The sequence below is a fragment of the Physeter macrocephalus genome, chromosome 4 (genome assembly GCF_002837175.3).
Source record: "Physeter macrocephalus isolate SW-GA chromosome 4, ASM283717v5, whole genome shotgun sequence".
In the NCBI taxonomy this organism is placed as follows: domain Eukaryota; kingdom Metazoa; phylum Chordata; class Mammalia; order Artiodactyla; family Physeteridae; genus Physeter; species Physeter macrocephalus.
The window spans coordinates 70,169,443-70,183,212 of NC_041217.1; the positions used below are offsets into that span (position 1 = coordinate 70,169,443).

At 37.8% G+C, this 13,770-nt stretch overlaps 1 protein-coding gene across 1 annotated transcript in view; it reads right to left on the reverse strand.

The window, feature by feature from the left end:
* Positions 1–9,135: 9,135 nt before the first annotated feature.
* The window catches only part of MNDA (myeloid cell nuclear differentiation antigen), a 6,550-nt gene continuing 1,915 nt past the window's right edge, over positions 9,136–13,770 (reverse strand). Inside the window, 6 exon segments of the mRNA XM_055083884.1 lie at positions 9,136–9,195; positions 9,920–9,995; positions 9,997–10,106; positions 11,501–11,895; positions 11,898–11,922; positions 13,037–13,203. Of these exon segments, the coding sequence (XP_054939859.1) occupies positions 9,136–9,195; positions 9,920–9,995; positions 9,997–10,106; positions 11,501–11,895; positions 11,898–11,922; positions 13,037–13,203 (833 nt within the window).

The window sequence follows — 13,770 nt, forward strand, 5'->3', positions numbered from 1 at the left end:
ATATTTTCTCCCATTCTGAGGGTTGTCTTTATGTCTTGTTTATGGTTTCCTTTGCTGTGCAAAAGCTTTTACGTTTAAAAAGGTCTCATTTGTTTATTTTTGTTTTTATGTCCATTTCTCTAGGAGGTGGGTCAAAGAGGATCTTGCTGTGATGTAGCTGTCCAGTTTTCCAGCACCATTTACTGAAGAGGCTGTCTTTTTTCCATTGCATATTCTTGCCTCCTTTATAAAAAATAAGTTGACCATATGTGCATTGGTTTATCTCTGGGCTTTCTAACCTGTTCCCTTGATCTATATTTCTCTTTCTGTGCAAGTACCATACTGTCTTGATTACTGTAGCTTTGTAGTATAGTCTGAAGTCCAGGATCCTGATTCCTCCAGCTCCGTTTTTCTTTCTCAAGATTGCTTTTGTTATTCGGGGTCCTTTGTGTTTCCAAACAAATTGTGAAATTTTGTTCTAGTTCTGTGAAAAATGCCATTGGTAGTTTGACAGGGATTGCATTGAATCTGTAGATTGCTTTGGGTAGTATAGTCATTTTCACAATGTTGATTCTTCCAATCTAAGAACATGGCATATCTCTCCATCTGTTTGTATCATCTTTAATTTCTTTCATCAGTGTCTTATAGTTTTCTGCATACAGGTCTTTTGTCTCCTTAGGTAGGTTTATTCCTAGGTATTTTATTCTTTTTGTTGCAGTGATAAATGGGAGTGTTTCCTTAATTTCTCTTTCAGATTTTTCATCATTAGTGTATAGGAATGCAAGAGATTTCTATGCATTATGATGACAGTCTGCCAGACTCTGCTCCCAACCTTCTTTTTTCAGAAACTGCCCATCTCTCCTAGGCCCACCATCCACGTTTTAACAACGGGAGTTGCCCTGTGTGAACCACTTGATCTTAGGCCACGGCAACAGCTGATGGGTCCAGGGGTGGCCTCCAGACCCCAGCTAGACAAGTCAGATTTCTTCCCAAGAAACGTGTGACTGGAACTAAGGCAGATGAGGTTCATCTTTCTCTGGGTCGCCGGCATGGAACATGCAGACTGGGCACTGTTGGCAGAACTATTCTCAGGCTGTGGAAATGGAGGGAAACGGCCTGCAGTGAGGAAGGAGCAGGAAGGAGAGGTGTAGGGACGGAGAAGTAGAGTCCTCAATGGTGCACGATCCCAGACCTAGCTGCGTCCTGTCCCCAGGCCCCAGGGACACTTCAGGAGCCCTCACCCTCTTACCTCAGGACACCTCTGGCCGGATCTCTTGTTTCAAGCAACCCAAGAGCTTGAGCAGCAGGAAATAAACTGTATGAATGAGTGCCAAGCCCTGCAGGAGGAGAGGTCACAGACTTGTCTCTGTATCTTGTCTGCTCCGCATCCTTCTCTCCTTCCGGAACAGCTCCCCACTCTGCTGGAAAACTGTTCCTTCTCTACCTTTCTGGCCATGTGGTTCTGGTGGAGGTTGTTCCCCCAACCCTAGCTACCCTTCACTAATATAATCCATAGCCTCCTCAACAGCCCTGTGAAGTGTCAAATGGTGGTTCTCAAAGTGTGGTTCGAGGGTCCCTTGGTGGTCTCCCTGGCACTTTCAGAGGGTCCTTCCCTTTTCACCCTTGTCATCTATGCGTAGCTGGATTTTCATCTCATACTTCAACCAGCACAACACGTGGCAACAGACTGAACACAGAAGCAGATACGAGGATTCAGCTGTCTTCTATCGAGCCAGACATCGGAAGACATTTGCAAAAATGTAAAACAATGCCGCTAAAGATTTTTGTCTTAGAAAATAGTTATTTTTCATGCAAATATAAAAAAATAAAAAATAAAAGTATGTAAAGAAATCATACAACTCAACAACAAAAAACAACTCAATTAAAAAACTGAGAGGAGAAGCTGAATAGACATTTTTCCAAAGAAGACATACAGATGGCCAAAGTACACATGAAAAGATGCTCAACATCACTAATCATGAGGGAGATGCAATCAAAACTACAATGAGATATCTCCGCACACCTGTCAGAATGGCTATTATCAAAAAGGCATGAAATAACAAGTGTTGGCACGGATGTGGAGAAAAGGGAACCCTCATACACTGTTGGTGGGAATGTAAATTGCTGCAGCCACTATGGAAAACGGTATGGAGATTCCTCAAAAGATTACGAATAGAACTGTCATATGATCCAGCTATTCCATTTCAGAGTATTTATCCAAAGACAAAAACACTATTTTGAAAAGATACATGCATCTGCATTTTCTTCACAGCATTATTTACAATAGCCAAGATGTGAACACAACATAAGTGCCCATAAAGGGATGAATGGATAAAAAGAGATGTGGTATATATACATATGTATACACACACACACATACACAATGGAATTCTACCCAGTTATAAAAAAGATGAAGTCTTGCCATTTGCAATAACGTGGATGGACCTTGAGGGTATTACGCTAAGTGAAATAAGTCAGACAGAGAAAGACAAATACTGTATGATCTCACTCATATGTGGAATATAGAAAACAAAGAAACAAACAAAAAATCAAAATAAATGAACAAACCAAACCAAACAAAAACAAACACATAGATATAGAGAATAGAATAGTGGTTACCAGAGAGGAATGGCGTGGAAGGGTGAAAGGGTTTAAAGGGATCAATTATACCAACAGTATGGTGATGGATGGAAACTAAATTTTTGGTGGTAAGCAGGCTGTAGCATGTAAAGGAGTAGAAACATAATGTTGTACACATGAAACTTGTTATAAGCCAGTTAACACAATTTTTTTTAAATACAATGAAAAAACACATGGCTTCTCTAACATGTTTTCTATGAAGGCTAAAGAGAACAATGTAAGTGATGATGTACCCACATAGTGCTATACAGTTATAAACTGTTATGTGGTTTCTAAAGAACTTTAGATAAGGGACTGATTGTGTCTGTCTTGCATTGTATTTTCCTCAGCTATTTGAAGTGAGGAGGTGTAGATCTTAGAGTTGGCCTCAAGGTGGCAGTAATTATACATAATTGCACAAAGTTACCACCAGCCCTGTACACAAGTCAAAGTTTATAGCTCTACTCTTGTGACTTATAGTGTGGGTGAAATGACACATATTAATTACAGTAGTTGCAATTTGTAGAAAAGAAAAATAAATAAGATCCTATACAAGTAAACACCGAGAAGACTTCTAGCCAAAGAGGAGATCTACAGGAGGATTTCCTGAGGAGGAGACATTAAATTGGAACTCAAACAATGAAAAGGTTTGACCAAGTTTGGTTTGTGAAAATCCTAAAGCAGAAGGAAACACAGTGTATTGAAGAAACTTTGAGTAGTAAGCAAAGGGAAGAAGTGTGAAAGAGACTCAATTAACAGAATGAACCCATTGCTGTCGTCACCTGTATTCTTATGGATGATTCATATTTCTCTCCCTACTCCCTGCCAGGAAAACAAAAGACAGAAAATTTCTTGAGGCAAGAAATAGTGTCAAATTCACCAAGTATCCCCTGTAGAAGCAAAAGATTAAAGTGTAGTTAATTTTCAATATGCCTTTGATTAAGTCATAATTGGAGTTATTTTTTGTAGAAAATGAAATGAGACACAATTTTGAGGTTCAAGCACAATAATATGAATTAAAGAAAATGGAGCAAAAGAAAAACAAAAAAAAAAAATTTTACTAAGAAAAAATGCCCTTGTGAACATGTGATTACTAATTAGGTGCCCAGATCTTTCACTACAGAAATCCCCACAGGTTAACCTCACTGGACTTCTTCCACAGTAGTCATTGTTTGTTTGTTTGTTTTGTTTTTTGGTGCCAAAACCAGACTCAAGACTACTGTGGAGGTTGTGGAACGAACCTCCACAGTAGTCTTGATCTTGAGATATTTTAGAAATGCAGAAATCACTGGCTTGTAAGAGGAGAAAGATAAATTAGTAAAAATCTCTGGAGACTAAAATGCAGAATGCTGTAATCTTGAAAAAGACTGAGAAACTAATGTATTTGGAAGGATTACAATGAAAAATGGTGCTAGTTTAAATCATTTAAAAAGCTGACTAGTGCTGGCTATGTCATGCTGTGCCATGAGATAATTTCCTCCCTCATTTTCTTTCCTCCCGGGGACGGAGGCTTTGAAGTTATAAGGTGATTTTGAAATTCTGCCCAAAAATGTATGTAGCTTTTGTGCAGTCAGGAAACTGCACAATTGCCTCCTGTGAATATTTTATTCAAAATGAAGAATGGTAGCAGGCCTATTTTCGTTTAGTCTTTCATAACAAATTCATAGCTGAAAGAAGTTCCAACATTAAAACTTTCTTATCCAGTGAACTTAAATGTGGTTCAGTAAAAACCAAAGTTCCTTAAATTGGGCTCAAATAAAAAGGTGAGTCATCCAGCTAATTCTCCCTCCTTCACTGTTCTCAGAGTGGCAGTGCAGGAGGAGATCTTGTAAGACCACAAGAAAAAAGCATCCATGTTGCTGCAAATGGCAAAAATTCATCTTTTTATGGCTGAGTAGTATTCCATTTTATATATGTATCACATCTTCTTTATCCATTCATCTGTTGATGGATATTTAGGTTGTTTCCATGTCTTGGCTATTGTAAATAATACTGCTATGAGCGTTGGAGTTCGTGTATCTTTTCGAATTAGTGTTTTTGTTTTTGTTTTGTTTTGATATGTACCCAGGGTTGGAATTTCTGGGTCATATGATAGTTCTATTTTTGGTTTTTTTTGAGAAACCTCCATACTGTTTCCACAGTGGCTGTATCTATTTACATTCCCACCAACAGTGTATAAGTGTTCCCTTTTCTCCACATCCTCTCCAATATTTGTTATCTGTGTTCTTTTTGACGATAGCCATTCTGACATGTGTGAGGTGATATCTTGTGGTTTTGCATTTCCCTGATCATTAGTGATGTTGAACATCTCATGTTCCTGTTGTCCATCTGCATTTCCTCTTTAGAAAAATGTCTACTCAGTTCTTCTGCCCATTTAAAATGTTTTAAATTGGGTTGTTTGGTTTTTTTTTGATGTTAAGTTGTATGAGCTGTTTATATACATTGGATACTAATCCCTTATTGGTCATATCACTTGCAAATATTTCCTCCCATTCAGTAGGCTGTCCATTTGTTTTGTTGATGGTTTCCTTTGCTGTGCAAAAGCCTTTAAGTTTAATTAGGTTTCATTTGTTTATTTTTGCTTTTATTTCCTTTATTTTAGGAGATAGACCACAAAAATATTCCTGCGATTTATGCCAAAGATTGCTCTGCCTATGTTTTCTTCTAGGAGTTTTATAGTATCCAGTCTTACATTTAGGTCTTTAATTAATTTTGAATTATTTTGTATACTGTGTTAAAGAATATTTTAATTTCATTCTTTTACATGTAGCTGTCCAGTTTTCCCAGCCCCACTTATTGAAGAGACTGTCTTTTCTCCATTGTATATTCTTGCCTCCTTTGTTATAGATTAATTGACTACATTTGTGTGGGTTAATTTCTGGGGTCTCTATCCTGTTCCATTGATCTATGTGTCTGTTTTTGTGCAAGTACCATATTGTTTTGTTTACTCTACCTTTATAATATAGGATGAACAGACTAATTAATAGTAATGAAATTGAATCAGTAACTTAAAAACTCCCAAAAAACAAAAGTCCAGGACCAGAAGACTTCACAGGAAAATTCTACCAAACATTTAGAAAAGAGTTAACACCTATCTTTATGAAGCTAATCCAAAAAGTTGCAGATGAAGGAATATTTCCAAACTCATTGTATGAGGCTAGCATCACCCTGATACTAAAACCAGACAAAGATATCATAAAAAAAGAAAATTACAGGCCAATATCACTGATGAACATAGATGAAAAAATTCTCAACAAAATAATAGCAAACAAAATTCAACAATACATTAAGGGGATCATATACCGTGATCAAGTGGGATTTATCCCAAGGATGCAAGGATTTTTCAATATCCACAAATCAATGTGATACACCACATTAACACACTGAAGAATAAAAACCATATGATCATCTCAATAGATGTAGGAAAAGCTTTTGATAAAATTCAACATCCATATATAATAAAAACTCTCCAGAAGGTGGGCATAGAGGGAATATAACTTAACATAATAAAGGCCATAGATGACAAACTCACAGCTAGCATCATACTCAATGGTAAAAAGCTGAAAGCATTTCCTCTAAGATCAGGAACACGAAAAGGATGCCCACTTTCACCACTTTTATTCACATAGTTTTGGAAGTCCTAGCCACAGCAATCAGAGAAGAAAAAGAAATAAAGGGAATCCAAACTGGGAGAAAAAAAGAAGTAAAACTGTCCCTATTTGCAGATGACATGGTACTGTATATAGAAAATCCTAAAGACACTACCAGAAAACTACTAGAGCTCATCAGTGAATTTGGTAAAGTTGCAGGATATGAAATTAATATACACAGATATGTTGCATTTCTCTACACTAAGAACAAAATATCAGAAAGAGAAATTAAGGAAACAATCCCATTTACCATTGCATCAAAAAGAATAAAATACCTAAGAATAAACCTGCCTAAGGAGGCAAAAGACCTGTACTCTGATAACTATAAGACACTGATGAAAGAAATTGAAGGTGACACAAAGAGATGGAAAGATATACTGTATTCTTGGATTGGAAGAATCAATGTTGTTAAAATGACCATACTACCCAAGGTAATCTACAGATTCTATGCAATCCCTATCAAAATACCAGCGACATTTTTCACAGAACTAGAACAAAAAGTTTTAAAATTTGTATGGAAACAAAAAAGACCCTGAATAGCTGAAACAATCTTGAGAAAGAAGAACAGGGCTGAAAGAATCACTCTCCCTGACTTCAATAAAAGTAAGTTTAAAAAAAGACAAGAGATAAATGCTGGGAGTATTTGGAGAAAAGTGCACTGTTAGTAGGAATTTAAATTACTTCAGCCACTTTGGAAAACAGTATGGATGTTTCTCAAAAAATTAAAAATAAAAGTACAGTATGATCCAGCAATCCTACTTCTGGGTATATATCTGAAGGAAGTGAAATCATTGTCTCAAAGATATATCTGCACTCCTATGTTCATTACATTATTATTCCCTGTAGCCGAAAGTGTTGAAGCAATACAATTGCCCATCCATATATGGGTATGTATACACACACACACACACACACACACACACACACACAGTGAAATATTATTCAGTCATGAAATGAGAAAGAAGAAAATCCTGCCATTTGTGACAAGGTGGATGGACCTTAAGGGGATTATGCTTAGTGAAATAAGTCAGATAGAGAAAGACAAACACTGTATGATCTCACTTAAGGGTGGAATCTAAAATAAACAAACTCACAGGATAGATTGGTAGTTACCATGGACAGGGGCTTGGAAAAAATGGGAAAATATTAGTCAAAGGGTATGATATTCCAGGTATAAGAGGAATAAATTCTGGAGATCTGAGGTACTGCATGGTGACTATAGTTAACAATACTATATTATATACTTGAAAGTTTTTAAGAGAGTGTCTCTTAAATACCATCATCAAAAAAAGGTAATTATGTGATGTGATGAAAGTGTTAACTAATCTTATTATGGTGATCATTTCTCAAGATACAATGGTATCAGATAATCCCATTGTACATAACTCACATATAACACAATGATATATGTCAATTATATCTCAACAAAGCTGGAAAAAAAACAACAACTCAGACACTCTCTTTTTCCTGAAGTAGGTTGAGGCTTGATTTTTGGCTTTGTTAGGAAGGTTCTAGAGTAGTTACTAGTCTACTGTATAAAGTTGACTCCTAATTAACAACCTCTCAATTTTGTTAGTTTGATGCCCAGGTGCTAAATATGTGTCTCTATTTTGGCAGCATTCAATGTTGCCTGCACTGTTTGCTCTCTTGTCCTTCTGTTCTGTTCTCAAACTCCTAGGGGCTGCTCTGTGGTGGACCTCATTTTGTCTCACCCTCTTTATGTGCAACCCAGGACTCAGTCAATGAGTGCTCTGTATAGCTCCCTTCTCTCCAGATTCCAGATAGTTAGGTACCATGAAAACTAATATTTACCCCTTCACCCGGTGTGACTGTCATGCTCCACTTTGACACCTGCTTACTGGCCTGCAATCAGGAAATCCTCCAAGGTAGAGATCCTGGGCAATTATAAAGCTTATGTTCTGAGTTTTCCTTCTCTCAGGGATTTTATTCTTGTGCCGCCGGTTGTTTAAAGACTGAAAACTCTCACCTCATGTAATTTTATTGAGTAATATTGTTGCTTATGGTGGTAAACTACTCTGCAATCACCAGAAACAGAAGTCGATAGTTATATTTTAAATATTGATTTTAGATATTTAATTTTTTAGGTGACATTTACTGTCACTTAGAATAGATTTAATTCACTATTCATTACTTTTTGCTCATTGCATGTCCTTATGTGGGGTCTGGAATCCACACATTTAAGATGTGAGAATAATTAGATAGAGTTGGAAAACTAATAATGAGTGCACCTACAAATCAGAGAAATGGGACTAGATATTCCACACCAGCCAAGGATAGGGAAGCTTCTTGCAAATATTGGTACCTTTGTGTCAATCACCAATGGTGCCTCCTCCGGAGAAACCAATTACACAAATGTTCCCCTTCTGGGGGATTTAGTTGCAGAAAGTAACTCTTTGTGTGGACCAAATAAACCTTGCCACAGGGCACAGGGCTTATAGATTTGAACATGGGCTGTGAGACCAAACTGCATCACTTTAGGCTGGCCCTGGTTAGGGCCTTGTCCTATGGAAATCACATTCAGAATGTAGACCCTAATGTTGATGAGGCTCTGTGTGCCCCACCCTGTATGGCTCATAGTACACAGATCAACTACCCCCAAGAGGCTCACTTCTGCAATAAAGAGACCATATCCAGTACTTTTGGAGAACGATGACCTTTAAAAAAGAAAATTTTATTTTTTTACATGATGAACATTTTAGATAATACGTAAATTTTATAAAAGAAAGTAACCTAATCCACAGATCAGGTATAAAAGGCTTTTAATGTGCTGGGCTATGTCTACTGAATCTATTGTTTAAATATGTCTCAACTTTAAGACTATCAGTATTAAAGCCCCCTGAAGATTTAAAGGGGGCGGCTCTCCTCTTCAACTTTCAGAATTAAATGAAAACTGATTGGTCCTTCCTATCTTCTTAGTCTTGACGACCTTGAAGGAGAGATAAGAAAGACACAATGAGATCCTAGCAGTTGACATTAAGTTCTGCTCATTTTTCTCCCTTCACCCACACTTCATGTCCTAATAGTCTCCCATAGTCTCATCTCTCATAATCTTTCACATCTACTGAATTTCAGAACTCATTATGCTGTTTCACAATTTTGAGGACATGCATGTGTCATTTTCTTGGCTTAGAACTCTTTCCAATGTCTTTACTTTGCTGAGAAAAAAAACAATAGTATCTAATGCAGATTAATTTCTCACTTTGTGTCGGGCAGTGAGATAATGTATATGTATTGTCTCACTTAGCTTTTAACCAACCCTATGAGATAGAGACTTTGACCCTTTTGGAGGACCAATTAAGCTGTTTCTCCAATACCAGGCAACTAGTGAATGCTGAAGCCAGGATTCAAATCAGGTCAGTCCCATTCAAAGCCCTGCTCTTGACCACTATGTGAAATTATTCCCCTGCCTTCCTAATGTCTTCAAATATTTCATTATTTAGCACTAGTATCAAATTCTTTTGAAATCTATATGAATGTCATTTCCTCACATCCTTTAAAAAATCCTCCACTTACTAACGAACACAAGAACATTGTGTTTTCCTCCCACCTGCTAGACTCTATATGTAAGAATATAGAAACTGGTGATCTCAAAACCCAGACAAAATTATTTGCCTTTCTGGAAAACTAATGTTTCTCCATCCAGTTCCCACCTGGATGAAGCTGTGATTTCCACATGTGAGTTTCAGCTTCCAGTCAATTGTTCTCAGTTGAAAGCAGAAAAGTCGGTTTGTCTCCTTCCTCACGCTTGATAGTGTGTCATTTTCCATTCCCCACAACATCCATCTTTCCTGTATTATCCTGTATTTCATAGATTATGTTCTTCTTATTTACTTTTTTCTGCAACAGAAATTTAATATTCAGTGCCTGAAAATATAGTAACCTCCAAATGTATGAGAAAGACCCTTGTAACACAATAAACACAGTTATAAAAAGGCAGTTATAGGCACAGGTATGCATGGCTTTGGCAAGGTCTTCTCTGAGAACTTTCCTTTTATTATCTTGATTTTTTATTTTTGCCTTTCTTGTTCTAGATGTTTTCTATCTGGCAATTCTAGAACAGTGAGTTTTCTTCCTATTTTCTACTGCTTCCACCTTAAGGGCAGCTTTGTTTCCTTAAAACAACTGGAATCAGGGGAATCAGAAATCCCTGATGGACATTTTTGGCTCCTCTCTTTATGCAGAAATGAATGAACATTGACTCTAACTTTTCATTTAATAGATTATAAAAAATCTATATAACAGGTTAGGTTCTGGTAACTCACTATTTTTTTTCTCTACCTTCTCCATTTACTCACTCTTCTCCAATATCTTATTTCCATTGATGTAGGTCTCACAGTTCACACTCTGTATGTCTCGCTCATGTAAGCTATGACTCATCAATTCTATAATTGCATTTATAGGCATGGTCTCAAAGATAGTGTAAGAAAGTAATGGAGGTAAATTCAGGGGCTATCTTAGGAGACACTTATGCAGGTTTATGAAGCAGTCAATTATATAAGATGTAAGTTGAGTTCATAGAAGTCTGTAAATTTTAGGGGGGATTTAAGGTATCATATTCTCCAGTACCCTGAATTTGGAAATTGACATATCAGTAAAACTCTCTATGCCTTTGTTTTTGATAAATAAGGGAATTAGATTACCATATTTTCCAAATACCATGCAATACAATATTTCTTCAATTAGTTGTTCATGAATAACTGATTAAATGAATGAATAATCTAGAGGAGACGGCACTGAATCGTTATATCATTTGCCTAACTGTTGAATGTATATGTATTCAGGAGAATACAAGCCAATCTCTTTATTACTCTGGATGCATGTCACAACCAGAATTCAATCTGAGTAAGGCAATCCATTCTTCAAAGTAAAAAGAAAGTGATGAATTTGCGGTGGAGTTCTGAGATAAAATTATTAGAATGTGCATATTGATTTTTACCCTGCTCAGTCCTTGTTCATGGTGTCTGAGACCATCTAATTATAACTGGAGAAATGACAAGGTTTCTTGGTGAATCTTTTCAAGGACTTGCTTGGAGGTATCTTGGGTAGAAGAATGCTAACAGGCCACCCAATCCCATTTCCTGTTATGTGGCAGACTTGACCACCTATCTCTAGTCAAGAAAGAGAACTGAGAACTGAGTTCCAATATTCAGTCAGTAAGCAGGGCTTGGCAAGTGAAGACATTCAATTTCAGGCACTGATGGAGAAAATGAAAAACAATTTTAAGAGATTACCTGATATAACACAAACAACCCAGACATAAATGTTCCCCATGCTTGCTTGCAAAGACTATCCATCTTGGGAGTTTCTTTTGCTCTTTTGAGAATGCTGTTTGGAACTTCAGACTTTTGATCAAGACCAACTTCAGACACAGACGATGCTTTGTTTATCTCCAGGATTCCTCTGCATTCAAAGTAATCTGATATGGTAATGACCTTCTGCTTTGTGAATTTCTCTTTAAGGTTGGTGTTAAAAACCTTCACTTGGAAAAACTGACTTGCAGTAACCACTGTAGCATGAAACATTGTGTTTTTCCCCCCTTCTGGTGACTCATATTCAAATGGCTCTGCTGCTTTCAGTACCATCACTGTCATTGGGCCCTTTTGCAGAACACTTCTCCTGGCAGCTACTTACTTTGGACCTGCGTTTTCTGGTTCTGTGTTGGACAGAAACAGGAAAATAAACTTACAAGTTTGAGCAGGGAATACAAAGTCTCTTTCTCTGAGTGAAACCTCAATCATAACATTGGGCCACACAACCTTCCTAGATATTTGGACCTGGAGTCAGGCTAGAAAGGAAGTGCTTAATGGAAAGGAAACAGTAATGATCTAGTAAAGCTTAGTATAAGGTAGCAGACAACAGGAATAGAAGTTAGACCATCCATTATAAACAAAATAATCTTTCTGAATTAAAGCATGTCCTCAGCAAGAGCAACACAGAGCCATGGAGGATGAGAACATTGTCATGAAACATTTGAGGGATAGATTAAAATATAATAATAAATTCAAATATGTCCTCTACTCACTTAAACGACTAAAGAAAATAAAAAGAGTGAAAAAATAACTAAGATAGCATTGCATATAGAGAACGGTGCCTACCACAAACCACAAACATTATGGGTTTTCAAGTATCACTAGAGAACCCGGGGCCATTTTGAGGATTCAAAATATCGCCTCTTCCAAAGAAATAATAGTCTGCTACAAGTAGTGAGCAAGACATGTAGTGGCTCAGAATTCCCTATTCTAAACTGGCTCAAATAAAATATATCTGATTAGAACCATGTCCTCTTTGGTGTATCCACAGTATTTCTCAGTGGCTTGGATGCTAACAGAAAAACAGAGGACAGGTTTGTTTAACTCTAATCTCCTCTCTCCACAGTGGTCTGATTTGACTGAGTTGCAGCAGAACACTTTCATAATGGGAAAGTTGCCTGATCTGTAATAGGAAGTATGGGAAGCAAGCGGGGGTGGGGGGCAGGAGGGTGTCAGGTATTCACGAAAGATGGAGTCAAGCTATCTACCTCCACAGACCAGAAGTTCTTAGAGTGGTCTGACCTGGAATGTTACACATGGTGATCACCTGTAAATGATTGGACTTTACCTGGATATGGCTTCTCATCAATGTGACCAATTTACCATGACAAAGGAAACACTTTGCCAAAGCAAGTTAATCAGTAACAATCGTTATATACAGACTAACAACAGTCACTGTGAAATGCACCTGTTACTGACTTGAGGAAAACTTGGAAAAGAGAAACAGGAAATGTGTACCTCAGGTAAGTGAGTGGAGGATGGGATTGATGATCAGACCTGGGGAGGTGGAGGAAGGCCCACGGTTGTGGGTGTGTTGGTTACTGAAGGGTACACGGACCGAATCTGCTCCTGAGATGCCTTATTCCTTTTTGTTCCAGTCTCTTCTTCAGTTTGTTTTTTCTTTTCTGAAAGTAGTTTAATTTCTCTGTTAATGGTTTTCAGTATTAAAAGAAGCAGAACATATTTTCATTACATTGTAGTCGGTTCTATTTATATGAAATACGATGTCTTTGAAAACTCCAAGTAGTTCCAACCCACCACCAAAAGAGATGGCCAGGGACTTCCCTGGTGGTGCAACGGTTAGGAATCTGCCTGCCAATGCAGGGGACACGGGTTCGAGCCCTGGGAAGATCCCACATACAGCAGAGCAACTAAGCCTGTGCGCCTACTGAGCCTGCGAGCCACAACTACTGAAGCCCCCGCACCTACAGCCTGTGTTCCGCAAGGAGAAAAGCTACCGCAATAAGAAGCCCATGTACCGCAATGAAGAGTAGCCCCTGCTCACTGCAACTAGAGAAAGCCCGTGTGCAGCAACGAAGACCTAACGCTGCCAAAACTAAAATAAATAAATTTATATATACATATATATATATATAAAGATGGGGCTTCCCTGGTGGCGCAGTGGTTGAGAGTCCGCCTGCCGATGCAGGGGACACGGGTTCGTGCCCCGGTCCGGGAGGATCCCACATGCC